The 25,479-nt window shown below is 40.2% G+C and overlaps 5 protein-coding genes and 1 long non-coding RNA gene across 13 annotated transcripts; 3 read left to right on the top strand and 3 right to left on the bottom strand.

Moving 5' to 3' along the window:
- The first annotated feature begins 82 nt into the window (after positions 1 to 82).
- On the top strand, positions 83 to 22,594 carry LOC124209170 (moesin/ezrin/radixin homolog 1-like). 6 transcript variants are annotated; one of them, XM_046607064.1, is made up of 10 exons: positions 83 to 104; positions 16,381 to 16,530; positions 17,780 to 17,959; positions 18,544 to 18,818; positions 18,969 to 19,052; positions 19,241 to 19,387; positions 19,450 to 20,170; positions 20,298 to 20,453; positions 20,518 to 22,075; positions 22,518 to 22,594. In XM_046607064.1, the coding sequence occupies exons 2-9, from the start codon at positions 16,519 to 16,521 to the stop codon at positions 20,680 to 20,682; spliced, it is 1,740 nt and encodes a 579-aa protein (XP_046463020.1). In that variant the 5' UTR covers positions 83 to 104; positions 16,381 to 16,518; the 3' UTR covers positions 20,683 to 22,075; positions 22,518 to 22,594. The 6 variants fall into 6 exon arrangements, with proteins under 6 accessions (XP_046463020.1, XP_046463021.1, XP_046463022.1 ...); XM_046607065.1 differs by lacking the exon at positions 83 to 104 and adding an exon at positions 187 to 207; XM_046607066.1 differs by lacking the exon at positions 83 to 104 and adding an exon at positions 15,539 to 15,675 and having other exon boundaries at positions 16,378 to 16,530.
- Positions 2,240 to 3,613, top strand: LOC124209180 (chymotrypsinogen A-like). The gene is made up of 6 exons (XM_046607082.1): positions 2,240 to 2,344; positions 2,433 to 2,592; positions 2,690 to 2,837; positions 2,906 to 3,013; positions 3,101 to 3,245; positions 3,315 to 3,613. Exons 1-6 carry the CDS (start codon positions 2,299 to 2,301, stop codon positions 3,533 to 3,535), a joined length of 828 nt encoding a protein of 275 aa, XP_046463038.1. The 5' UTR covers positions 2,240 to 2,298; the 3' UTR covers positions 3,536 to 3,613.
- LOC124209189 (adhesive plaque matrix protein-like) lies at positions 8,417 to 12,433 on the top strand. 3 transcript variants are annotated; one of them, XM_046607108.1, is made up of 4 exons: positions 8,417 to 8,526; positions 8,603 to 8,716; positions 8,794 to 8,880; positions 12,160 to 12,433. In XM_046607108.1, the coding sequence occupies exons 1-4, from the start codon at positions 8,521 to 8,523 to the stop codon at positions 12,331 to 12,333; spliced, it is 381 nt and encodes a 126-aa protein (XP_046463064.1). In that variant the 5' UTR covers positions 8,417 to 8,520; the 3' UTR covers positions 12,334 to 12,433. The 3 variants fall into 3 exon arrangements, with proteins under 3 accessions (XP_046463064.1, XP_046463062.1, XP_046463063.1); XM_046607106.1 differs by lacking the exon at positions 12,160 to 12,433 and having other exon boundaries at positions 8,794 to 9,239; XM_046607107.1 differs by lacking the exons at positions 8,417 to 8,526; positions 8,603 to 8,716; positions 8,794 to 8,880 and adding exons at positions 11,730 to 11,762; positions 11,852 to 11,995 and having other exon boundaries at positions 12,073 to 12,433.
- On the bottom strand, positions 10,545 to 11,335 carry LOC124209191 (cuticle protein 19-like). Its single transcript, XM_046607112.1, has 3 exons — positions 11,243 to 11,335; positions 11,005 to 11,166; positions 10,545 to 10,937 (listed from the first exon to the last, which is right to left on the bottom strand). Exons 1-3 carry the CDS (start codon positions 11,246 to 11,248, stop codon positions 10,638 to 10,640), a joined length of 468 nt encoding a protein of 155 aa, XP_046463068.1. The 5' UTR covers positions 11,249 to 11,335; the 3' UTR covers positions 10,545 to 10,637.
- On the bottom strand, positions 12,878 to 15,121 carry LOC124209177 (splicing factor 3A subunit 3-like). The gene is made up of 10 exons (XM_046607079.1): positions 14,865 to 15,121; positions 14,641 to 14,799; positions 14,508 to 14,580; positions 14,358 to 14,449; positions 14,072 to 14,293; positions 13,698 to 14,008; positions 13,528 to 13,636; positions 13,392 to 13,466; positions 13,122 to 13,323; positions 12,878 to 13,049 (listed from the first exon to the last, which is right to left on the bottom strand). Exons 1-10 carry the CDS (start codon positions 15,006 to 15,008, stop codon positions 12,916 to 12,918), a joined length of 1,521 nt encoding a protein of 506 aa, XP_046463035.1. The 5' UTR covers positions 15,009 to 15,121; the 3' UTR covers positions 12,878 to 12,915.
- A 1,072-nt stretch (positions 22,595 to 23,666) lies between the features above and the next one.
- Positions 23,667 to 25,312, bottom strand: LOC124209196. The gene is made up of 2 exons (XR_006880813.1): positions 24,255 to 25,312; positions 23,667 to 24,173 (listed from the first exon to the last, which is right to left on the bottom strand). It is a non-coding gene; the product is annotated as an uncharacterized LOC124209196 (long non-coding RNA).
- Positions 25,313 to 25,479: the final 167 nt, after the last annotated feature.

The following is a 25,479-nucleotide window of genomic DNA, read 5'->3' as shown; positions in this document are numbered from 1 at the left end:
ATTATTTGCTAGTTATCTTATGAACAATCATAAAATTTTAGATTCTCATCTATTTGCAGATGTCGACTCCTGATTTTCGTATGTGATCCAACCTCCGATTTAAGGTATCAGTTTAACAGTAGTTTTTTCTCTTCATCCATTGAGCTTCCTGTCGAACTATTTGCGTGTAAGATTTTTGTCTGAAACAATTCTCCTGGAATTATTTTGGTAAGTCTAGTGGGACTTCTATGTATTAAATTTCCAACGTACGATAGCTGTGGGTTGTGGTTTTCCTTTTTAATCTTATCGCCTGACTTAATTTTATGCGGGTGAAAACTTGGTTAAATTCCCCATTGTGTTGACTGGTTCATACCGAACGACAGTCGCATTGTATTTTACTTCTCACCTTCCAGTTTTAAACCTTCACTTCACAACGAATGGTTAGTTAAATTGTAATCGTTATTTTATGAATGATGAAAAGAGCATAGAAGTAAAGTTTCGCATATTAACGATGACAATTGAAAATTAGATGAAGCTGCTGATTTTGGTGATCGCCGTAGGAGTCGTTCTGCAGATTGCGAAAGGAAAACCGCTGGATGTGCACTGTGAAAAGAAGACCACTGCCATTGAAACGATTGGCCCGGGAAATGGAGAATTGATTTATCTTGATCGACATAAAGTCACTTGTCAGCCATTCGAGTTCCTTAACGATTTCCGTTTTATTAGAAGCTCTGATCTTAGAGGTGGATTTTATGCTTACACCTGTTGCGTTTACTCTGTCAGAGATTGACGTTGTTTTGTGACTTAATCTTGGTAAACGAATCTCTTGTACGCGTGCAATACATTAGCCTTAAATGTTTGTCTAGTGTCGCAACTTTTGTTTGGTCAATTTGACTGTGGTACTCTCTCACTTGGCTGAGTGATCTATTTCAAAGAACTGATTGTAATCAGAATGTTATAATCCGTAGATAACTAGATATTTCTGTTGAAGAATGAAGAGCTAAGAAAAGTATTGTTAGCTATAAATTCTGTCGTATGGGAACTTCCAACAAATTTAAATGGCTATTCATTATTGTTTATTAATCTTCGTATATGTTACAACTTCCGATTCTTAGGTATCAAACTGCATTATTTTATCTTGATGAGTTTAGAATCCTGTCGACCTAATATTTGCGAGTAAAATTTCCTTTAATCTTAAATAAAATTTGTCTTGATTTCTTTGAAATGTCTTACTATATTATAGTGGGACTTTCATGTCAACTGTAAGAAATCTGTGGGTTGTGGTTTTCCTTTTTATTCTTATCGTTTAACTTAATTTCCTGCCTGTTGAATGGTTAGTTGCCCTATTTGAGGTTAAGCGGTTTAATTTTAGATATTTTTTATCGAATTACTTCGCTTCGACGTTAGCATTTTTGTATATAATCAAGTGTAGACTTGGTTAAATTCCGCATTGTGTTGACTGGTTCATACAGAAAGAAAGTCGCATTGCATTTAACTTCCCACCTTCCTGACTTAATTGAATATCTACCTTCACTTCACATCAAATGGTTAGTTCAATTTGAACCATTATATCTAAATGAAAGTAAAATTTTTAAAATTGTTTTAGATGAAGTTGCTGATTTTGGTAATCGCCGTAGGGGTCGTTCTGCAGACTGCGAAAGGAACTCCGCTGGACGTGAATTGTAACAAGAGGACAACCCACATTGACACAATGGGCGCAGAAAATGGAGAATTGATTTATCTTGATCGACATCATGTCGCTTGTCAGCCTTTTGAATTCCTTAACAGTTTCCAATTCACTAGAAGCTCTGATCTCAAAAGTATATTTTACTCTTACACCTGTTGCATCTACTCTGTCAAAACTTGATGTGGGTTTGTGTCTTGATCTGATGGGTAAACGAATCTCTTGTACACGTGCAATACATTGGCCTAAAATGTTTGTCTGGTGTCGCAACTTTGAGATATTTTAAACACGAGTATATGGAAAAAAAAACAACAACTTACCTGTCAAATTGCGTTACATGAACTTGACGGGTAGTAGCCTACTATGTGTTCGTCTAAATCGACGTGTTTACCCCAACCCTATGTAAATATTGAAATAGTGATAAGGTGAAATTGAAGCTATTGAAAAAAACCAGTGGAGATATTGAAAAAAAGGGAATACCCTAATACTTGAATACCGATCTATTTTGTTATCTAGTTCACGACGAATAAATATTTTTCAAGATAGAGCGTTCTAAATAAAAGCTCGAGCGTAAATGGTACCGTACTACCATTCAGGTGCTACCTATACACTAATCTGTTCCACTTCCAACAATCATGAAGTCTTTAATTTTCCTGATCGCCGGTTTTTATTACGTTGCAGGTAAACCGGATATTTAAAAAAATTGAATTAAACTTAATTAAATTTTAATTAAACGCATTAATGATTTTTAATTTCGAAAATTCGAAAGGATTTGTGATTAGGAACGAACGCATAATTGAAGGAGAGTTGGCTGCGGCTGGCCAATTTCCGTACGTCGTTTCCATCACCGACGAAAATAATCGACACTTTTGCGGCGGATTTATCTACAACGATAGATGGATCGTCACAACAGCCTCGTGTGTCGATGGGTAACGCAATTCGCTTTTATTTTTAAATCAGGGTTTATAAAAGCTTATAAGAAAATCGACCCTATGTGTCTAAACATTTTAAAATTATTTGTTATAGGAAAACAATCTACCAGTTGAAAGTGGTGGTCGGTCAGGTGAGTGCCATTAATCCGGACCCTAACGAGGAATCCATGGCCGTTTATTCCATCGTTTCTTTCCCAGAGTACAACAGTACCAACAAGATGAACGACATCGCTCTCATCAAGGTTTGAAAAGTTTTATTAAAATATAGGAATTGGAAAATTTGATTCTCATCTTCAATGTTGGATAACAGCTCAGCAAAAGTATCCAATTTGATTATGAAAATGTGGATTTCATCGTGTACAATCAATTCGATTTCGTCGAGAGGGTAGGAATGATAATGGGATGGGGCGCAAATATGGTACGTATACACCTTTTTTAAAATTACAATTTCATATCAATGAATTCAATTAATGATTTAAATGAATTAATTAATTTAATCAAATAGGACGGTGGGTATGAATCGGTCAACCTTCGTTACGCAGCGGGATTCATCATGTTCACAAATGTTTCAACCGGATGCGGAACGTATTCCGACTCGGTCGAATTCGATCCGGCAATCATGATGTGCTGTGGAGTTTCCATTGTTGCGAGTATGCTAATAAACCTTACAAATATAATTACATTTTTCTTTTAAAATTATATCATTTCTTATTTTGCAGCCCCACCTGGGTCCCCTTGCATGTATGACGAAGGATCTCCATTCGTGCAAGAATTAGTCGATCCTGCCAATTCATCGCTGGTCATTCCGACTGCCGTTGGCATCTTTTCCAAGACGCCCAGCTGCGAACTATCATCACGAAGTGTTTACACCCGATTATCTGTCTACTATTATTGGCTGAAAAACACTGCCGGACTCCAGCCAACTCGTCCGTCAATTTAAATATTTATCTTATAATCAAACTCTCACAAAAAATGGTATCCCCTGATTATCTCATCAGTAAACGTGAATGGAAATGGACAGTCTCAACTCTTTGTTCCTCATTAGAAATATGATTGGGTTGTAGACGGCGTGAATGAGGCCCAGCTCTCTCATGTAAGGGATCACCACGGTGAGATTGTTGCAGTCGAATCGGTCGGTGACGATCAATCGACAAGCGAAGAAGGTCAAGAAGAAAATAACCGGAGGGAAAACAGTTAAGACGAGCGAGGTGACTCCGATGACCAGCGAACGAGTGGCTTCCATCTCCATTTGGCTGAGTTTGCCCCTGTCGACGTGAATGGACATGGCCCTAACAGCACTGAGACTGCTGACGGACGGCCTGACGTTCGCAGATTCATTTCCGGACGTGCCCAGTTGGCTGGATTCGATTAAAACGTTGTCGCCATCCACAATGGCCAGATCTTGACCATCCATCTCGTCGTTGTTGTCCATCCGCCCGTGATTCCGGGTTGATATCCTGGACATTTCGCTGGTAGGATTCGTCAGCTTCCGGGATTCACCGATCAGCACCTTTGTCTGTCGGTAGACGATGATATTCAATCCTGTGCACAATATCAACAGGACGACAACGATGAGGAGAATGATTTTGTTGTGGACGAGGTACATCTCGCAGCGCAATGGAGCCAATCCGACGATGTAGACAAATTTGGCGAGAAAAATGATCAAGATGGAACTGAAACAAACGATTCCGCTGGCCAGACGGACCGTCACTTTCTCCCGGTGTAGCAGGGAATGGTTAATGGCCACGTATCTGTCGGCCAGGGCCAGCAGCATGTTCAACAGAAGGAGGACTTGGGGTAGAGCCAGTATGGCGATGAAGGCCTGGCAAACGTGCTCGACTGGGTAGAGACCCCAGTAAGTCAGTTCGATGATGGGGTAGAGGAAAAACAACAAATAGGAGAGAATGATGCCCAGCAGGAAGATGTTGCGAGGTTTGCTGCGGAGTCGTCTTAGGCGGATGATGGTGACGGCAATCAATAAGTTGAGCGGGATTCCGATGGAGCAGCAAACGCATTTGGTGACGACCAAGTAAATGTCGATATCGATGGGATTGTACACTTGGCCATTTTGGGTGAGGATGATGTTCCCTTGATTGACGATGGTGGTGTTGTTCATGTTTTGGTGAGATTTCGATCGAACTTGGCACTCTCAAACGTCAAAGTGGAAACTATCGTCTATAGACTCGGGAATAATTTGAATTGGAATTGATGGGTATCACTATAGAGAATTCAGACAGAGAAAATTCGTTGACTCTCGGTGACTTTTCCAGAGAAATTTTTGTCAATCCCAAGTATATCTAGGTAAACAGCTATAAATTTTTTAAATAATTTTGTTTATAGTCAAGATCGATACCTTATTGAAAGATTTGACAGCAGTCGCTGGAGTTAATTTGAATTTCCCGCTTCATGGTGTGACAATAAAATTCCAGTTTGTGATCGATCTAATTACATATACATGACCTCCACAAATTGAAATGGTTTCCAATAGGAAAAGTCGATGTTTTATAGCGTCGAGCAGCAGTGCAACTGAAGTAAATATATGTCTTGTTAGGTATATATGATCTGAGCATGCTCAGTCATAGAGCGTGAGTGGCTTTAAGCCCAGCCTCGGGATTGTAGATCTTACAATATTGCGGCATAATGTTTCATCTTTGCTGGTTTTAATTTAATGTTTATACAAGACCTCATCCGATTTGTGTGAGTGGGTGTGGCTCATTACGTGTCTACATCTCATATATAACTATATAGGTTGGCTGATAATTGTTGATAGCTCAATTATACTCAATTTTGACGAATACGATTTGAGTGGGACATTTAGGTTAACGCAGGTTAACGCAGTAATTCGACATAGTCGTACATCGTTAAATTCCCAGATGAGAACCACTACGTTGGTACGGAAAACTCACCTTGTTTTCATTAAGATGAGAAGAAGAAGCTGGAGATAGAGCAGAGCACTTAGCTGCTTACTTAATGTTTGAAAATCTCATTAATTATGCAGAACCGAAGTTCGAGGAAGAGCAACATGAAACATTTTCCGAATCGGATTTCCGCGCTTGTATGTACGAACGATGAATAAACTTTGAAATTATTTTCAAATCTTATATATTACCCTGGTTTTCCTATTGTACTTTTCCCCCCCTCGCATTTACTGATTTCAAATACCAACGGTTCAATAGCTGAACCAGACATTTTTGTCAAGGAGAATGCCAAAGTTATATATTTTATTAGAAAGCTAATCGATATATCGCGCACACGCACAGAGTTCAATCTCTTTGCCTCGTACCGGCTCTTGTCATCTGTTTGGCGCTCACTGAACCTTATTGAAATTCACCGCCGTTATCGTTTTGATTATTTCTCCGTATCATATTAGTTAGCTGATACGGTATAACTGATATTAGATAACTGGTACGTCGTTTTCTGTTATTGTAGGCCTATATACAGTGCATGTAAAGAGGATATTTCTTGCCGCAGACCTTTTCCTGGGGCCTATTACAGTCTGTTGAATGGGATATTATCGAAAGACATGGCATAGTAGGACAAAGGCTGGAGCAAACAGCCTAGATATTCTGCTGGCAATATCGTGATTGAATAGGACACAAGACAGCTTGGACGAAAGCTTTCCTGGGAAATCAATCCCTGGTGCTTATATACACTATATATATACGAAAAAAGGCTTTCATGATCCATGGAGACGCTGTTTGCACGTGTATCACATCCGCCGGATTCTGGGATTCTATAATCAACGCTGACCAATCAACTTTGCTGAAAAATGGTCTCGTCTATCTCAGATTAGATTTTTATACCTTCTTTTTTGTATGTATAGCTTGCCAGCACACGTCTTTCCAACATTTCATTTAGATAATTTTTAGATTTTCACTTTGACCTTTTCCACACGCTGCGTATCACGTAATGTGGAAATGACGTAAATGCCTCCCATATTTTAAAAAGTGATCTATTTTGCGTTAAGTACCAGCATAGACAGCGAAATTTGATCTAATTTCATGTATCGATTATAAGCTCCATCATCACTGATTCACCGGACTATCCGGAAACTGAACAAACAAAAGAAGCAACAAGTGTGGAGATGGTTAAATTTCTGACAACGCATAATTAAAGAAGCTTCCAGCGAATTGCGCAAATAAGGAAGAAGAGCTTCAGCTTCGTGAATCGAATTTCTCTCTCCTTATTATATTACGTGGGCGCAAAACGCCTACAGCAGGTTTCCTGCTGTTATTGGGTTCGCCATATAGTCTATTTCTACCGTTAAATTACGTCGAATAATTCTGCGACGCGTTTTATTGCTTTGAATGAATAAAATACAGCGTGTGAGTCCACCGACACAAATAATTATTTGAGTTGCATATCCTGAACGCTTTTATTAGGTTTCTGCAATTTCAGGTATGTAAACGATAGTTGCCATGGAGACCGCCATATGGCGCCTTTTTCAAAAGTGCTCCAGCTGATTTGGTTTCAAGTGTAGCAACACATGTTCAAATGCAGATACGAATCTGATTGGATGGACTTGCGGGAAAAAGTCATGCGTATTACCGCTTCTTCTCTGCAATCGATCTGGTGTGTATATAACCAACTTTTTTTTCTGTTTGTTAGCTATTTATACTATACTATACTACTATACTACTGCGAGTCAACAAAAAATAGGCGACTCTTCAGAGCTCTCCTTTATTTAATAAGGGTGGCTTGAATGGTTTATTTCAAACCGACCGACAATATGTACAATACTATATTTCACCGTCTATAGCGCTTGATCTTCACCTTGGTGGTTTCTTATTTTTTTCATTTACCGCGACGCTTATAAGTTTTAAAGTTACGTCGTTGCGATAATGTCTAGATTTCTCCCATGAGTGACGCAGAGCGTTAGAAATAAACTAGAATTTGTTGGGATAGACCGGAGAAATCCTTGATCTATATTTTTAGAATCATTTGTTATTATTATTCAAGCGGTGCGACGCCCGTCACGACTCTATACACATCCCATGCGTCCAAAAATGGACTTCCAAGCCAAAATATGAACAGCTATACAACAGTCAACATTTTAATTCAGTTCGACTCGCTAATACACCTAGCAGAAAAATTAAGAAAGCTTCGTTAGATTTTATATCGCATTTCTAATTTAAGTTTATCCTTCCAAATTCCTTTTTCCTGCACTGCTGGGCTCCGACATTTTTGAAAGCGGCGAGAAGCGGACAATTTTTTACCGACGCATTCCCAAGGAGAGCATCTTTGTTTTGCCAATTGTTGCTCATCAGACATGACGACACATAAAATACTATCGATACTAATGGAAAGGAATTGGGAAAACACTGATCCATTTCTAATTCCTGTGTTATTTTACATGTGTGAGAAAGAAAAGGGTAATTATTTTTTACCAGATTAATTTGAAATTATATAACTATGCGGCGGCTGTAATGAAATTTCAAACATATTCAGTTTCCAAACTGCTGTACTCGAATTTCATGCTACCGAATTTTAAAAAAAAAATGTTGGTCAGGGCCAAGGTTGTTGGGATAGAAGAGATCCAACGAAAGTGGAGGAGGAATATTATTTTGGGGTGGAAAAAGTGAGCAAAGAGCTAGTGAAGAGTGAAAATGAGGTCAGATCACCTATATGAAGCCTCAACATTTATTATAACAAGGACAAATTAGCCGAGACTATACAGAGGGACCGCACCCATTTTTATGAGAGCAAAAGTTATAGCCCCACCTGTGCGTGTATAATTTCTTTACCTGTGAGAAACTACCAAGCCATCACGACGGCGTGCGTCGTGCATCACAGCTGAAAGTAAAGAAAAAGAACTGGTCACTAGGTACAGTATAGGCGTACACATAGGCTTCACCAGGTGTATAAATACAGAAGCACAAGATCTCAAAGTTATCAGTTGTACAACAACCAGAAATCCGAATCAACATGCAGGTAAGTTTGCGTCCGCTTCACTATCGCCTATATCAAATAATCTGAATTAAATCTGAAAAATGTTTACTATTATAAGGTCTTATTCGTTCTCGCCGCCGCCTTGATCGCCACCGTGGCCTCAAATGCTTACTACCCCAAACCGGCCTACCCAGCCCCGGCTTACCCATCTTACAGCAAGTCTTACGATTATGTAAGTATATTTTATTTTTCATTTCATTAACTATCGATTAAGTTTTGACCTGTTTTAAATGAATTGAATTTCTGCAGGCCCCAATGCCGTACAGCTTCGGCTGGGCCGTAAAGGACGACTACACCTACAACGACTACGCCCACCAGGAGACGGCCGATGACAAGGGCTACGTCTCCGGCTCTTACAAAGTCAATCTCCCCGACGGCCGCACCCAGACGGTCACCTACAAGGCCGACGACTACAGCGGATACGTCGCCGATGTCAAATACGACGGAGAGGCCAAATACCCCACCGAGTACAAGCCATCGGCATACAAACCCGCTGCCTACCCCAGTCCAGCTTATCCTTCTTCTTACCCCGCTGCTTACCCCGCATACAAACCCGCCTACAAACCCGCCTACCCATCTCCAGCTTACCCCAAATATTAAGCGGATGAGTGATGTCTCTTGCCAATAATGGTCCCCATAATTTAAAATTATTTTTTAAAATAGAGACAAAATAAAAGTTCTTCTTCTAAAAGAAATCTCAACATTTTTTTCGATTTCATTTCCGCCACGTGAATATAGATTTGCACATATGGCAGTCAAAGAGAACGAAAGAATATAAATCAGAGATCCGGTCATTATTAACTTTAATATTCCAATATCTCCGATTGTTTTGAAGGAAAAACGTTATTTCTTCCTAGAAAATAACTCACAACGAGAAATCAAGCGAGTGAGAAGCTTTTGGAAAGTTTCTGACGAATTGTTTCCTAGCTCAGAGAGTCAAATGTTATTCCCACCGTCACGGACAAAACCTCAGCAACAGCTCAGCTATTTAACTTTTTTACTGCCAACAATTAGTCCGACTAAAGTGGCCCAGTTATGTTCAGAATGTTTTCCCGACGATGACAAAATAATAAGAGCGTAAAAACTCGTCAAATCGATGAGCAAATCGTCATAATGTGTGGCGCCGCGACGGCCAACAGGTGGTCGAGCAGAACTATGAACGCCGATATACTTTCCTTCAATTCTTATTTCCATCAGACGAGAGAGAAAATGACTTTCCCCTGGCGAGAATCGGTCCGAGTCGCGTCTCTTTGAAATTCCAGGCGACGATTATTACGTGATTTCTGAAATCTAATATGATCGCGGTTCGGCCGCGAAAAATTCCGAAATCGAATTTTATTTGATGCCAAGTGTCGAAAAGAAAATTTCGCCAATTGGCTACATGTCGTTATGATGTTATGTTGGTATATAAGAGAGGAATACAATCGATCTCGTCACGTTTGAATGCAGTCAGAAAGTGCAATAGAATTATTGCACTTCTTGGAAAGTTTTTACCAATGAGCAATTGTTAATGTTATATTCTTTTATTTCTGGTAATTTATTTGAAAAGATGAAAGTGTTGATGTTGGTCGTATAAATCACTTTGCCGGACGCAACATTTCTATTCTGGGAGCGTGCGGTTTAAAAGGGCGGATGTGAGCTGTAATACTTATAGAGCCAGTCGATCGGATCAGAATCGATCCGCCAACCAAACAGATTGAATGTTATTATGTATACAGGCGTAACTATAATGTTGGAATTCGAATTCAATTCAGATAAGATTCATACTAACAAACTATATATGAAATATGTTACGTCATACATAGAAACAGCATCAATTATTTGTTATCTAAAAGCGACCACAGGTAATTTTGGTTATCCTGTTGATTTCTATATTGACAGGTTTTATTTTACCAAGTTTCGTGGGTGTGATAAAAATGTTTGAAGATGAAATAGCATTATCACCAACAATTCTTAATTTTCGCAATCATAATAAATTATTAGGAATCAGAATTGGAAAATAGTATTTGCCAATAATTTTATTTCCGCATATAATTCTTTATTTCATTATACATTCACGCATTTTTATAGGAATTATAAAACCAAGTGGTTAATTAATATCTAGGGGGATATTGAGCAGGATAAGCTGGTTTGTATTCGGGATAAGCTGGTTTATAAGAGGAAGGCTTGTAGGACTGTGATGGGTACTTGGCTTCCCCTTCGTATCTCACATCAGCGACGTATCCGGTGTAGTCGTCGGCCTTGTAGTTGACGATCTGGGTCCGGCCGTCGGGAAGATTGACGTTGTAGGAGCCGGAGACGTAACCCTTGCCATCGGCCGTCTCCTGGTGGGCGTAGTCGTTGTAGGACGGTTGGTCCTTTACGGCCCAGGCGAAGTTGTAGGGCATTGGGGTCTGCCGAAATTAATTTCATTTTTTAAAACAGGTCAAAAAGGACAGTTTAATTATTACTGGAACTTACGTCATAGGCTTTGGGATAGGCCGATGGATAGGCTGGCTGGTATGAGGGCTTTGAATAGGCCGGAGCAGAGTAGGCCGGTGGTGCCTGGTTGTAAGAAGGCCTGGGGTAACCTTGGCCGCTGACGGCAACCAAAACGGCGATGAGAACGGTGCAAACGAAGATCTGTAAAATGTAAAAAAGAATTGAATTAGCAATGAATTTAAGTGGAGATTCTGGTGCTGAATTATAGACATTCCACCTTCATGTTGAATTGTTGATGCTCTGAAAGTTTCAATGAGACTGATGATTTTAACCGTCGTTACCTGAGCTTTTTATACTGTTTTGCACGTTAGTAAAAGAAGGCTGGGCTCTTTTCTTAACACGCTAGAACAATCCCCAATAAAAGCGCAAACCAATTTCTAAAACACAATCCCCTTTTTTATCCACTGGTGTTTTGCCAAATCCTTTCACTGACATCTGGAAAAACTTTAATACAACGAATTATAGTCAAATCAAACTTTTGTCGATTAATTCCAGAAATAATTCAGCAAGAAATTTGCATTCGTCCAAATTTAATAATTTGTTGGATAGTTCTGAAAATTAAACTTAGACATTTATAAGAACACATTATTATAGAAAGGCAAAATGGTTTTCACCGCTCAGTGCTGGATCCACCCCAACCTGATTTCTTTTTTTTTCTTGGCGGTGCCGGTAGTATATAAAGCCGGCGCAGTCACATCCCACAGTTCCATTCCAACTTTCAAAGCATCAACATGAAGGTAAAAGGAACTTGCACTTATGTGTAAAACTTTGTTCTATAGACAGAAATGGAAAGTGTTGATTGATGCGGTAACTTTTTGGGCGTTAGGTCTTCATTCTAGCGGCATTAGTCGCCGTTGTGGCCTCTGAAGGATATCAATACACTAAGCCAGCCTATTCGCCAATAGTTTATCCTACTCCTGCTTATCCGCCCTACACTGGCACTGCCCATCCGTCAAATGAAGAATACGTAGTAAGTCATTCAGATCAATGATTGTATCGTTTAGTCATTTTAATTCAATATTTTTTAAAATCGCAAAACATTTATAGGCCGCAATGCCCTATAACTTTGCCTGGGCCGTAAAGGACCAACAGTCCTACAACGACTACGCCCACCAGGAGAACGCGGATGGCAAGGGTTACGTGTCCGGCTCTTACCGCACCCTCCTGCCCGACGGCCGGACCCAGACGGTCACCTACAAGGCCGACGATTACACCGGATACATCGCCGATGTCAAATACGACGGAGAGGCCAAATACCAAGAATATAAGGCCGCGTCGTACAGGCCTGCCGCTTACCCAAGTCCCTAAACAATTTGTTCAAGTGTTGGGGAACGTTTACACATAGTCACACAGCCATTTCGATATTTCAAATACAGATGTTATCAATTAAAGACAAATTCAATTATAAGCAAGTGATTAAAGCTTGGGGTGCCTTTTCAATATCGTGATTGCTCAGAGGTTTTAAATATTTGTTATAAGATGACTGTTTAAAATTCGAATATGATTAAGATTACATACCTATAGTAAGGTGGTATATACTTTAAGTGTGTTAAAATGCAAGTATACTAAAAGTAGCTGATCGATGAGGATATCGACGGAAATCAGTGACACATAAGCATTAATCCATATTCTTTTTCTCGACATGTCGATGAGCTGGGAATTGAGACGAATGACGAAAAACTCCATCTGAGCAAAGTTTTGTGATGGGAAGATGATTCAGTAATACAAGTTGACAACAAAGTGATAAATCGAAACATAGATTAAGATTACCAATATTACAGTGACACTCGACAACAACCAAGGAGCTTGCGCTTCCTCTGTGCAAATGTGATGGAATAAAAATATAACCGCGCACGAAGTTATAAGATTTATTTTTCCAGTCATGTTTCTTTACAAGAGACCCTGTCGACGCAAATCTTCGTACGTTTTCTTGGGGATGACGTTGCCCATCGAGTCCTCGTACTCTTCCTCGTGATCGGCGACGAAACGTTCTGACGTTTTCTGGCTTCTCAATTTTGTCCAAACTGAAGTTTCAATTAGAATTTTATTATTAATCGGTAGGGGACAGGAAAAACAAAAATAAACTGAAAGCTTACGTGAAATTGCATCTTCGATTCGTGTTACGTTAGCAAAGTGGGCCGTGTTGGGAATACCCAGACACCGCATGCCGTGAGCGTGACGCCATTCGGCAAAATGACGTTGAAACGCCTTTGGACCTTTGTACGTGTAATTGCCGCAAATCTCGCAATTGTAGCTGATGTTCAAGCCGTGCAATTTGTAAAGCCAATATGGAATGGGCTGGATAAGAGATGAATCGATAAGATTAGAACAAAGTTACACAATTATTAATGTTGGTTCATTTATACCTTTCCATCCCAACCTAGTGGTAAATTCTTGGGATTGTAAGGGACGTCATCGTCTTCATCTTCATCCTCGGGGACCTGAAAATGGCAGTTGAGAATTTAAAGTTTAAGGAAATATGTCAAAGTAATTAAGTTATACCTCGACAACGTCTTCTTCTTCCTCCTCTCGTTCCCCATCTGTTCGGGCCTGTTTACGTTCCACGTTCTCTTTGGTAGCATGCCGTGGTTCAGACAAGATCTCAATCAGTCTATGAATTATTCACAATTAATTATTCATTCAATTTCATTCAATAATTTAAATGGAATTACTTATAAACTTGAGCCTCCAGAAGGGCAATCTTCTTTTGTTTTTCGGCTTCCTTATCTTGTTCGGTAGCACCTCGATTTTTACCCTGGCCTTTGGCGAAGAGAGATTTGTCAATTTCATCTACCGACAGACCTTTTGTACTGAAGAGTCTTTTGGCACGGTCTTCGAGTGTTCCACCGCACTTGAGACCCAAAGCTATCAATGCTGATTTCAAACGATCCAGTCCTAGAGATGCCAATTCCTCACAAGATGAAAAGGCTGAAATATCCAACGCCGCACCTGCGTTTGCCAAAGCACTTCCGGTTGTTTCTTTCTATAAATTTGCCAGCGTTAGTTAGGTTGGACAGAAAATAGAAACAGTCGTAAATAGACTTACCGGCCATCCAGGAAATGTACCCGCTACAAAGTCCTTTTCGAAATCTTGTTCGATTTCATGAAACAAGTTGTCAAGGTCCATGACTGGTTTTACTCGAGCAACATAATCGACTAAATAATCCACCAATGCTTGTAGATAGTTTCTGTATTCAGCGTTCTTCTTCTCCCGGGGAATATCAAAGAGACGGTCAAACATATTAAGGTAGCTAATGTAGTCAATTTTCTGTAAGAAATATAACTGTGTTAATTTTTTTCGATTTGTTTCTTGTTTCAATCTATAAACTGACCTGAATTCCTTTTAAATTTGTGTATTTCACATAGCTTTCATGAAGATCCAAATATTTGCCATAGCCCTCCTCATCGGTAAAGTCAACCAAATCTGAAAATCAAATTACATTAGCTTTATATGACTGTGCTTTCTGTCAGATATAACCTACTATTTGTTTCGTCAGCTCCACTCTCTCTCTGTTTGGCAAACTCATCAAATTCCATGGACATTGGTACAGCAATCTGTGAAACAAAACCAACTGCTATTGAATGACACTTAAAGAAAATGAATGTGTTTTATACCTCATTTGGATGTTTTTTGTAAAATTCCTTGATCTGTTTTAGTCTGTTGTAAAATTCCACAAATTCATTTGGTCCAGAGAGCAGTGCCACCTCCTCTTTGCGCTGTCCGTCCTTGTCTTCATAGATCTCTTTCAAAACTCTTGTACTCTCCATATACCTCTACAGTTATCAAAATACGACATTAAGAGTTGTTTGTTCAATTGTATGAGCCAAAGTTTACATACGTCAAGCAAAATTTTCTGACGGTGTTCCGAGTTGATTATCTCCCTTTGAGTGGTCTTTTTGAAGATTGTTTCCTTGACCATGGAGTCGATGATACGCTCTTTTTCTTCATGATATCTCCTCTGCTGCTCTAGCAAAGTCTCCATTGGTTTTAATGAATTGAATTGTATGATAAAATAAAAAAATTTAAACAAGCCGGCAATAAACGAGCAAAAATCACAATGCTTGGGCTTGGAAAACAAACTGGTGGCCGTTGTAAGAACTAAAGTATTCTATCGATTTTTTGCAAAAACTATTTTCACTTTTTTAATTATAATGTTTTTAATTATTAAAATGGTACAATTCGTTAAAATAAAAGAATATATTGTCTAAATTTAAATTTGATGATTTGTTACTCATTTCATGTTTACAAGACTGTAAAGTGTAAACCCCTTAAAATTAAATTTTGATTCATTTACCTTCTCAATATACACAGCTTAATAAATTTTCTAGCTTAATTAAAAATTTTAATTTATTCCTAATCATTAAAAACCAATTTCATTCATTGCATTCCAAGAAAATGTGAGCATTTTTTTGCTGTCAGGACTCAGGACGGTAATGTTTCCTAGTGTCGCCAGAGGGATGGAGCGAAGTCTTTGAAAATCGAAATAAAAAGAAAAAAGAAAAAAAAGCTGAGCTAAGCTATTGGTAGCCATATTGCAGAAGAGCGAAGAGGGGAGGTATACTGAGGGCCAACAACGGTCGAGAGCCGCCGCCGATTCAGTGCGTTATAAGTGGCTGTCACCCGAGAGAGTGGTTTTCACGTATACGCAACAGTACTTATTTCTGTTTTATTCTTTTACATTTAATCTGATTAACATTTTTTAGTGTATATCCACACATCCAAACCGAAAAGAACTTGATGTTTGTTTATCAGGTGGCCGTCGTTCAAACAATAGGCGTGGTGTGTGTGTGTGTTTCTTGAGTTGTGTTTGGTGTGTTCGCCATTGGGAATCGTGAAAAATCGAAAAACGATTCGGCCTCTTGACTCGAGTGTTTGCCCTAAGCATTCCCCCCTCCCTTATTTTCATCCTTTCCCTATCAATGACACTCAAGGCTCATGTTGAAATACAGGTGTCTGAATGAATGCTCATCTCTCTGGGTTTGGAAATAATGTACGGGCCAGCCATGACATCACCATTCCTTCCTTGTATTCTTTCCATTCAACCGTAATTTATTTTTTCTCCTCTTGACATTTCAAAAGGAATGTCTTGGTTTTCGATCAACCCTGATGCATTCGCTAAACTGTGACGGCACCCTGCCAAATGGACAGGATGTGTTGGGAAGTCACTCTGGCCTTTCGACAACTCACATATACATATAGAATCCCATCACTCTAGCTATGTGCCCACATGCTGACCATCTGTGTACTTTAGATTTTGTTGACCATATGCTATTGAATCTCTTCTACACCACCAGCAACAACCCCAGTCTGTCTGTCTGACATTAATTTCTTCCTGTTGTTTTCTTTCTTTCCAGGTTCTCCGTGCGTATTGTTCGCGCGAGCGTGAGTCTGCAGAAGAAGAAGAAGTAAAAGCCCGGCTTTCAACTCTTCCAACAAGAGTCAGAGGAGAGAAAAAGCTTGAAACAGCCCAAGAGCAAACAAGATCATCCAACATGCCGAAATCGGTGAGTTTGTGTACAGTGACGTAAGATGCTGCCAATTTTAGCACAACTGGCCATGTGACGTTGTAAGCCTCTTTTTTCTTGAGTTACCTCGTGACTCCTCAGCCAAGAAATAAAAAAGAGTGGGTGGGTGGGGGGTTGCAATTGTTGCCTATATTTTATGGGAAATGTCTTGCGTGGTCCAAACCCACGGTCGTCTCTTCCTGTATCATTTTCTCTCTCTCTTAAAATCAAAATGCGGGAGCACGATTGCGTGTCTCCAAAAAATGTGTACACTATACTCTTCTTGTTTGCTCATTTTCTCTCTCCCTGATGATTCAATCGGGCATATGCACATTCCTTTCGTTGTGGATTTTTCTGATAAAAATTGTGTGTGTGGGGAGGGTAGAGAAGCGATTACGCAGGGCGGAAATTTCTTTCCAGCGCGTCACCACCAACACCGGAGACGAGAGATGACTTGTTCAATTGGGGAAACCGCGGTCTACGAACGGTTTTCCCGTACCAAGGGGTAGGGCACCCACTCACGGACGGACCGGGGACTATACACCGGCTCGCCAGTCTACTAACTGCAGTCATTAGATATTGGTGTGGCACCTGTCGGGGTCCCGTCTTCCTTTTTTATTTCTGGTTCTTTCACACCGACCGATACGCGTCTGTGCTGCTATTGACTATAGCAATTTTCCCTGTTAGTGTCTACCGGCGTGAGTGTGTCTGTGTGTGTGATTTCGTTTGCTGCATCGTACGGTTGTTTGCAGTGAGGGCGTCTAGATATATTTTTTCGGTGTCGGCGTGTGGGATCTCTTGTCAAATTCACCATGAGCGACAAGAAGAAGGTATATATATAAAATCGTTGAATGAAAGAAGAAGAATGTCTATTGCGTTTTTTCTTTCCTTTCCTGTGTGTGTGTGTGTGTGTTTGTGTCTGGGTGGGTTTGCCATGCCATTCCATAACGGACTGGCGCCGCCGATAAGAAACACAAGTCAGACAGCCGAGACTTGACTCTGAATGACTGTTCTGGCTTTCTTTCTTTTTCTTTGATGGTTGTCAGATTGTGAAAGAGGAAAAGAGATTAAGAGCCCTAGTGTTTTTCGTACAATGGGTTGGAAGAAAAATAAGGGCATCCGAACCAATTGGTTCGCCGATCACGTTCAAGAGACACGAATGAATGGTTGAAGCATCTTTGTCGTTAATGCCAACTCACAGATCTTCTTTTTCTTTCTTTTTCTTTTTTTTGTCTTTAAATGAATGTAGGTCAATGTTCGGGTGACGACGATGGACGCCGAGCTGGAATTTGCCATCCAGCCGACGACAACGGGCAAACAGCTGTTTGACCAAGTTGTCAAGACAATCGGTCTCCGCGAAATCTGGTTCTTTGGACTCCAGTATACCGACAGCAAGAGTTATTCTACGTGGCTGAAGCTCAACAAGAAGGTACATTGTCATTATCGGTCCTTGGTTCCTTTTTTTGTCTCTCATTGGAATACTTTTGCATTTATAATTGAGGGACTATTTCAAAGTTTACATAATTCAAACGGAATATTCTCTTTTTTTTTCTCCCACCCGATTCCCCGTTTTGATTGAATTGTTTCAAGCCCAACGATTATGTCAAGGATATATTCAGGTTTATTTTGGGCAGAGGTTACTGCCAAGATCAGGTACAGTTAATCGTATCAAAAAGGCAATACGCTGCTGCTGTATTAGTCTCTCGTGTAGCATACTATAGTGACCCTAGATAGATAAGCGAAATATGTAGTGCAGCTCTTGTAGGCTCTATCGTCTTCTCTTATCCATTTTTACAAGCCTTTAGATCCGCTTGATGTCGACACTGTTGGGAAAGTAAAAAAAGGACGTGAAATGGAATTAAATAGGTCGCAGGATGTTTTGTTGCCGCTCTTGTGTGTGCCGTGTGTGTGTGTGTGAGAAATGTTTGATACTAACTACTTTTACTATCTTGACGTATCTTCCCCTGCCTCCTTTCCATTACTACTACTGGTGCTGCTGCTGCCCACCCTCAGGTGCTGAATCAAGATGTCAAGAAGGAGAGTCCGCTGCAGTTCAAATTCAGGGCCAAGTTCTACCCGGAAGATGTGGCTGAGGAATTGATTCAAGACATTACGGTGCGGCTCTTTTACCTGCAGGTCAAGAATGCCATCTTGACGGACGACATTTATTGCCCGCCCGAGACGTCGGTCCTACTCGCCTCGTATGCCGTCCAGGCCAAATACGGCGATCACGATAAGGAACTACACTCTTCCGGTTACCTGGCCAACGACCGCCTTCTTCCGCAACGGTATTGTACTGTAGTAATTGCAACCCGAACGAAACCGACGCATTCAAATGTCATCCAATTTATTTATTTATTTTTCCCCCCTCTCTCCTTGTTTGTTTCCTTTCTTTGTGTGTTCTCATTTCTATATCTTTTTTTGTTATTCCATTTCAGAGTCATGGATCAGCACAATCTGACGCGGGAGCAGTGGGAGGAGCGCATCTCCACCTGGCATGCGGAACACGGAGGAATGCTCAGGTAGGAAACCCGACAAGAGAACGAGACACACAGAAACCGCATACGTGTGGTCAGTCGAGCTGATCTCATGGACCGATTCGCTCGGTCGCAGACCGTTAACTCTCGACTTTTTTTCTTTTTTTACCGAAAAAAACTTGAAATGACGTTAAATTTTTTCTTCTTTTTTTGGGGGGGAAATGATTGTACAGGGAGGATGCCATGATGGAATATCTGAAAGTGGCTCAAGATCTGGAAATGTACGGTGTCAATTATTTCGAGATCAAGAACAAGAAGGGCACTCAGCTCTGGCTCGGCGTTGACGCTCTCGGACTCAACATCTACGAAAAAGATGACAAGTAAATCTATAAATTCCGTGTCGAGAATGAAATGATTAATGGAATTCCTTTTGCTATTGTAGATTGACTCCGAAGATTGGGTTCCCTTGGTCAGAGATCCGCAACATTTCTTTCAACGATCGTAAATTTGTGATCAAACCTATCGACAAGAAAGCTCCGGATTTCGTCTTTTTCGCGCCTCGCTTGCGCATCAACAAGCGAATCTTGGCCCTGTGCATGGGCAACCACGAGCTCTACATGCGCCGACGCAAGCCGGACACGATTGAAGTGCAGCAGATGAAGGCCCAGGCCCAGGAGGAGCGCCGATCGAAGATGAAGGAGCGCGAGAAGTTGCAGCGAGAAATCCAGGCTCGTGAAATGGCTGAGCGCAAGCAGCAAGAGTACGCCGACCGGCTCAAGTCGATGCAGGAAGAGATGGAGCGCCGGCAGCGCGAGCTGCTGGAAGCCCAGGAGACGATCCGTCGCCTCGAGGAGCAACTCCGTCAATTGCAAAAGGCCAAGGAAGAGCTTGAAGTGTCGCAGAAGGAGCTGCACAACATGATGAAGCGGCTGGAGGAGGCCAAGGAGATGGAGATGGCCGAGAAAATTAAGCTGGAGGAAGAGATCCGCGCCAAACAGGTCGAGGTCCAGCGCATCGCCGAGGAGGTTCAACGCAAGGACGACGAGACTCGTCGTCTCCAGGAAGAGGTGGAAGATGCTCGAAGGAGGCAAGAAGAGGCTGCAGCGGCCCTTATTGCCGCCACGACTACCCCACAGCATCAACACGTCAACGAAGGCGATCACGTAAGGACAAAAAATTTGATTACAAATTTTCTTTTGCTTGTCATGGCTTTCCCCTATCGAGATAAGATTGCCCATTTATTTGTTTTATAAACTTATTTTTTTTATTTCGTTATCATTTTATTTACAGGACGAAGGGGAGGATGAGGATGAAGATACACCCAACGGTGACATCAGCGCGGGCAATGATTTGATATCGGAGAGCGACATCAACTCGATCCGCGATCCAGTTGAAGACCGCCTCACTTTGGCCGAGAAGAACGAACGTCTCCAGAATCAATTGAAGGTTTGTTTGCTTCATGTCTTTTGAAAATGATTTTAAATTAACTAATTTGATTTTGATTTGGCAGATGTTGAAGAAGGATTTGGCCGGCACCAAGGACGAGACCAAAGAGACGGCCATGGATAGGTTGCATAAAGAGAATGTCAAGCAGGGTCGCGACAAGTACAAGACGCTACGGGAGATCCGCAAAGGCAACACCAAACGGCGTGTCGATCAGTTTGAAAACATGTAAAACTCTTGCGACAAACCACAAAAACGACACGCCACTTTTAATCATTGGCTCTTGTCTTTTGTTGTTGAATGTTTTCATTGTGGGTTTTGTTTGTTTCATTTTTTTTTCCTTTCCTGATTCTTCTCCCCCCCTGGGTTCGAGGAGAGTGCTTTCTTTATCAATTCATCCCGGCGCAAAATGGATGGGACAAACAAACATAAAAATAAGGGGGACAAAAAAACAAAAGTTAAAAGGCAATTTTCTTACGAAGGAGAAGAAGCTTCCATATTGTTACGAAACAAAAATCAGATTTTTCTTGTCGCTGTTTGGGGTGCTTCTATTCGTTTGACCCCGCAACAACACCAGAGAAGATAAAAATAGTAAAAAGGGGGGGACGACGTTACACACATTCGATTCGACCTGGTGTTAACAACATATATTATGCCTTAAACCCATTAAAGTGTTTTTTCTCTCTCTCTCTCTCCTTTGGTCTTATCCTCTCATCCTTACACACACACACACACAACCACCATCGTTTGTTATCTGCTATTGTTTATAATCCCCTCATCAAATTTTTTTTTTGTACTAGACCTTTTTCTTCCCTATAACTCTCTGCAAAAGAAAAAACATTTAAATCATGTTTGTGCCTGGACGAATGCACCAATCGCGCGCCTTCCAATCGAAAGAGAAAAAGAAAACAAGTGGCTTACTTAAAAAACAAAAAAATTTCCTCCATTTTGAAAAATATTTGAATTTTTCTTTAATTTTATTTTGTGGGGTTGAAACTTGAAAAATCGAATTATGGAACAAAATTTCCGGCATCTATAAAAAGAGAAAAGATGGGAAAGATAGCAAAACCGTGCTTGGATCATTGTAATGCGTGTTCCTTCTTCCCCGTGTTGAATATAATGGTCTTGCTGCATTCCGTTTGAAGAAAAAGCAAATATGATGAATGGCTGTTGACGTTCTCTTATATTTCCCCGCCCATCTTCCATCTCTTTTTCCATTTTTGTTATTCCCTCTTTTTTCTACTTCTCCATTTTGTCTTCATTTTTTTTCCATTTGCTTTTTTTCTGTTTTCATCGTCCTTTTTTTTTGAATTTTTTTTTGAGCCCAGTAAATGAATAAAACGAAAACAAATAATACAAAAAAAAATAATTTGCTCTACTGTGGATATTGATTGATTAAATCTATCGGTGTAGGGATTTTTGATTTTTATCTATGTGTCTGTCAAGTAAGTCACGTATGCCGAAGGTCGTTTTTCTTTGTTAGCAGACGAAATTGGCGGTATCAAAAGACTTATTACAAGTTTAGTAGTCGTGTGTTTGGAATTTATGATGCTGGGTTCAAGTGATAAAAACGTTGCAGTTCCTGCTTAGATCGAAACCGGATGTTTCACAACCACAGCATTCGAGTTCGTGATTTTCTTGTGTTTTTTTTTGGCTTTTAAATCTTTTTTCGGTCAAAAACATGGGCTCTAATAATAATAAAGAGTTACGTCACTGGACTTTAGAGTTCCTTGGTTTGTATGCCATGGTTTAGTACGCATGCACCGGAGGAGGATGCTGGTTTTCAAACTGTCATAGCAGACAACAACTCGTGGTGTTTTATAAATACAACGAAAAATAACTGGTTTGGAAAAACTGTGCTGGTTGTTTTTGATGACGTGGCAGATTAAATGTTTATGTTTCAAGTATCCGGGATTCAACGATAATAATAGCTGTCATTTTCAGTCGTAGAAAATAACAAACTCAAGGGAATTTCTTGGTCCAAAAAAATTTTAGTTTTCCAGTCGTATAGTGAATCAAAAGGTTATCGGGAATCACGACACTGAATCTTATTTTTTTCCCATACAGGCACGTGGTGTGAACAACAAAGAGGCGGAGTAGTGTGATGGAGGCCAATAGTACAAGATAAATATGCAGATGAAAGAGAAAAAAACAGCCCATGTTTCAACTGAAGGCTGAACTGCCATTGCCTGGCTGTCCTTCCGAACTACAAAAAATGTAAGTTGTGTTGACTTGGTGGTAATTTTGTGTGCACATCTGACTGACGATTCAAACCAACTTGCACCAGATCTGGGTTAAAACGTGACAAGTGTGATTTGTCCCAGTCATTACTCCCCAAATGTCTTCGATGTAAGAGGAATAACCTGAAATGCATCCTCTTGAAAGAGACAGATCTTCCCTGTGTGTCATATCTGAGAGAAAAGATCAATTTAGATTTAGACTACACCCCTGTTGCCTTTTATAGAGTTAACCGAAACACTAACGAGAGAGTTGGGGAACCGGTTATAATAGGAATCATTCTTCCATATTTTTCTTGTTGACGGAAATTCGAGCAACGGTAGCTCGTTGGTTTTCTGGGGATATCTCGGTGGTGTACGCGCGGCCTTGCACGCGGCTCCACCCGCACCACTGGAACTTGTTTCCGTCTGTGAAAAAACCCAGGCGGCAATAAGAAGTTAAAAACCTGTTTTATTCTATTATGAACTTCATCAACTCCCTCTCTCCATTTTTCATAATTTTCATAACCAGCCTTGAACGTTGACTTGAAAAATATGGCGCATTTAGACTCTTATAGTATGGCGATTCACATTTTTAGTCTGGACGAACATGTCGAAATTGCAATTAAATTATACACGCGGTGCTCTTTTTCTCGTCTCGGTAATGTCCGATCGAACAATATCTTTTTTTGTTGTTGTTGTTGATATAGATGTTAACTTTTCTCGGCCATTAATGGCGCGTTCTATTACATAAATTCTTTTCATAAATAACCACTAAATTACATACTCTGGTTATCGAGTTAAACCCAAAAGGAATTAGTTTGCGTGTCGTTAAAGACCTTGCGTGCTCGACGTCGTTGAATTGATCATTCATAAATTTATCTCGGTTATAACTGCGTAGTTAGATTTTCATAACTTTGACACATTTTCCCATTTGAAATTTGATGCAGCGCGAAATTCAAATTTTTTTTTTTTTAAAGGTAAAATTGTCCGAAAAATGTTGTTTTTGTTTGTATTTTTGACTTTGCAAAAACTGAATACGCGAGAAGAGAACAAAAGTAAAAAGTTGGTTGAAACAAAAAACAAGATTGTCTCTCTTGGCTAATATAGTGACAAAAGATGATTTGCCGGATTTGATAGATCTTTGTAAAAAAGCGAAGATGGGCAGCACAGTAGACGGTTTCCGTATAAGCCACTGGTCCGGAAGGAACCGAAATAATAACCGTCTGCTGTGCTGTTAATTAGTGAAACGACGACACCATCAGAACGAGAGGTGGTAGGGAAACGAACACAGATGCGTGGGAGGAGGAAAAATAAACCAAATTTGCGTTGATTGTTGCTAGACGGATCTGTATTTGTTCCAGATGGAAGCCAGTCTGTGCGGAATGGATTTCACTTCCTGGCGGAACGTTGCACGGTAAAGCACCTGACGCTGTTGGCCGCTGACGATGGTCGTTTTAGATCCCGTTTCCAATCCGAAACTCTCTCTGTCGCCATTTTCGAGATACTAGTTGGTAAAAAACAGTTGAATTAAAGTTATATAGTCCGGTTTTTTGGGGGCTTTGTTTAGTAGATTAGTCGCACATACCTTGTACATGTTTCTAGAGCCGGTTTAAAATAGTAGTTTGAGCGCTGAAATGGTATTGATTCGATCATTGCACTAGCCAATGTCTTTTATACCCAACAAATCGGGAGCAAAGCAAAAAAAAATACACAATCAAATAGTATACTGTAACTCCCACTTTCACATTGCGCTGGGAAACGGGCAAAAGCAGGTGACCGTGAAAACTCCGCCCTATCAAATGTTAAATATCTCTCTTATTTTCGTCTACGCGTGTATGGCTGCGTTCTAACTTTTTTTTTTTTCTAGTCGGCGTCATCAGCCTTGAATATGTTCATTTGTTACGTGTAAATTCCATAAGGAGATATACAACCGAGATAATTGCAAAACCATACCGACAATTATTATTATTTTGGGGTGGGCCTATTACACAATTTGATGGAAATTTCAATATGTTGCAAATGACTTTCTGGGACATTGTTCAAAACGGGTTTATGAGAGATACTAGTGTTTGACTTTGGTTGTTTGCTATAAGAAGAATGAGTCAATCGAGTGATGCCATCATTTTTTCAGAGGAACTGAATGGGAATCTCTAAAAAGAGTCGAGTCAGGAAGTTTCCAGGATTTTGAAGGTTCAGTCCCTTTTTTCGCCATGACATCATTGAATTTCATCAACATTTCTGGTCTAGTCATTTGCCAGTAAACCACCGCAGCCCAAATGTTGAATGAATTAATTTTGATGTGCGCGGCATTCGATCAAAATCAATTGCAAATCAGATCCTATTTTGATGAGAAATGAGTTGAAATTAGCAAATCTTTTTTTTTTTTTAGAAATGGGCAACGATGATGGATGGAAACGCGTAGAACCAGTAGATATTTTTTTTTTACAGAAATTGACCTTCTGGCAGTACATTTGCGGAATAATAAGGCCGTTGCCTTTTGCGTGAAACTTCAACCCACGTCGTGATTTACGACCGTAGATATTCGCTTCCTCGTCCAGAAATGTTTCCTTTTTTTTTGTTTTAAATCTTTTAGAACGCAAATAGAAGGTAATAATCGTTTTTCGTTCCGCATTTAGACGCTGAATTATCTTCCCAGCAGGACGTTCACGCGAAATACCCAAAGAAATGTCTGGCCAGCTGAGAAAATGATGGATTTCGCTACTTTCTTGGAGGTAGCTATATATTTTGACTGACCGTGTACACTCTTGTTGTTCACAATTCAAAGTATTTTGCAGCAGCAAATCCGTCCT

This window comes from Daphnia pulex, chromosome 12, assembly GCF_021134715.1.
Source record: "Daphnia pulex isolate KAP4 chromosome 12, ASM2113471v1".
NCBI lineage: Eukaryota > Metazoa > Arthropoda > Branchiopoda > Diplostraca > Daphniidae > Daphnia > Daphnia pulex.
The sequence above is the reverse complement of the archived record's forward strand: the minus strand, read 5'-3'. Positions and strand labels throughout refer to the sequence as shown.

Bases quoted from the DNA above. Each gene is read 5' to 3' on its own strand.
- LOC124209180 (XM_046607082.1), top strand. From the start codon at position 2,299: ATGAAGTCTTTAATTTTCCTGATCGCCGGTTTTTATTACGTTGCAG. The intron at 2,838-2,905 runs GTTTGAAAAGTT...GTTGGATAACAG, and splicing joins ACGACATCGCTCTCATCAAG to CTCAGCAAAAGTATCCAATT. The intron at 3,014-3,100 runs GTACGTATACAC...TTAATCAAATAG, and splicing joins TGGGATGGGGCGCAAATATG to GACGGTGGGTATGAATCGGT.
- LOC124209189 (XM_046607106.1), top strand. The intron at 8,717-8,793 runs GTAAGTATATTT...GAATTTCTGCAG, and splicing joins ACAGCAAGTCTTACGATTAT to GCCCCAATGCCGTACAGCTT.
- LOC124209191 (XM_046607112.1), bottom strand. The intron at 10,938-11,004 runs GTAAGTTCCAGT...TAATTTCGGCAG, and splicing joins CCTATCCCAAAGCCTATGAC to ACCCCAATGCCCTACAACTT.
- LOC124209177 (XM_046607079.1), bottom strand. From the start codon at position 15,008: ATGGAGACTTTGCTAGAGCAGCAGAGGAGATATCATGAAGAAAAAGAG. The intron at 14,800-14,864 runs GTATGTAAACTT...TGATAACTGTAG, and splicing joins GTCAGAAAATTTTGCTTGAC to AGGTATATGGAGAGTACAAG. The intron at 14,581-14,640 runs GTATAAAACACA...TTTGTTTCACAG, and splicing joins ACAAAAAACATCCAAATGAG to ATTGCTGTACCAATGTCCAT.
- LOC124209170 (XM_046607061.1), top strand. From the start codon at position 15,764: ATGTTTGTTTATCAGGTGGCCGTCGTTCAAACAATAGGCGTG. The intron at 20,171-20,297 runs GTAAGGACAAAA...TTTTATTTACAG, and splicing joins ACGTCAACGAAGGCGATCAC to GACGAAGGGGAGGATGAGGA. The intron at 20,454-20,517 runs GTTTGTTTGCTT...TTGATTTGGCAG, and splicing joins GTCTCCAGAATCAATTGAAG to ATGTTGAAGAAGGATTTGGC.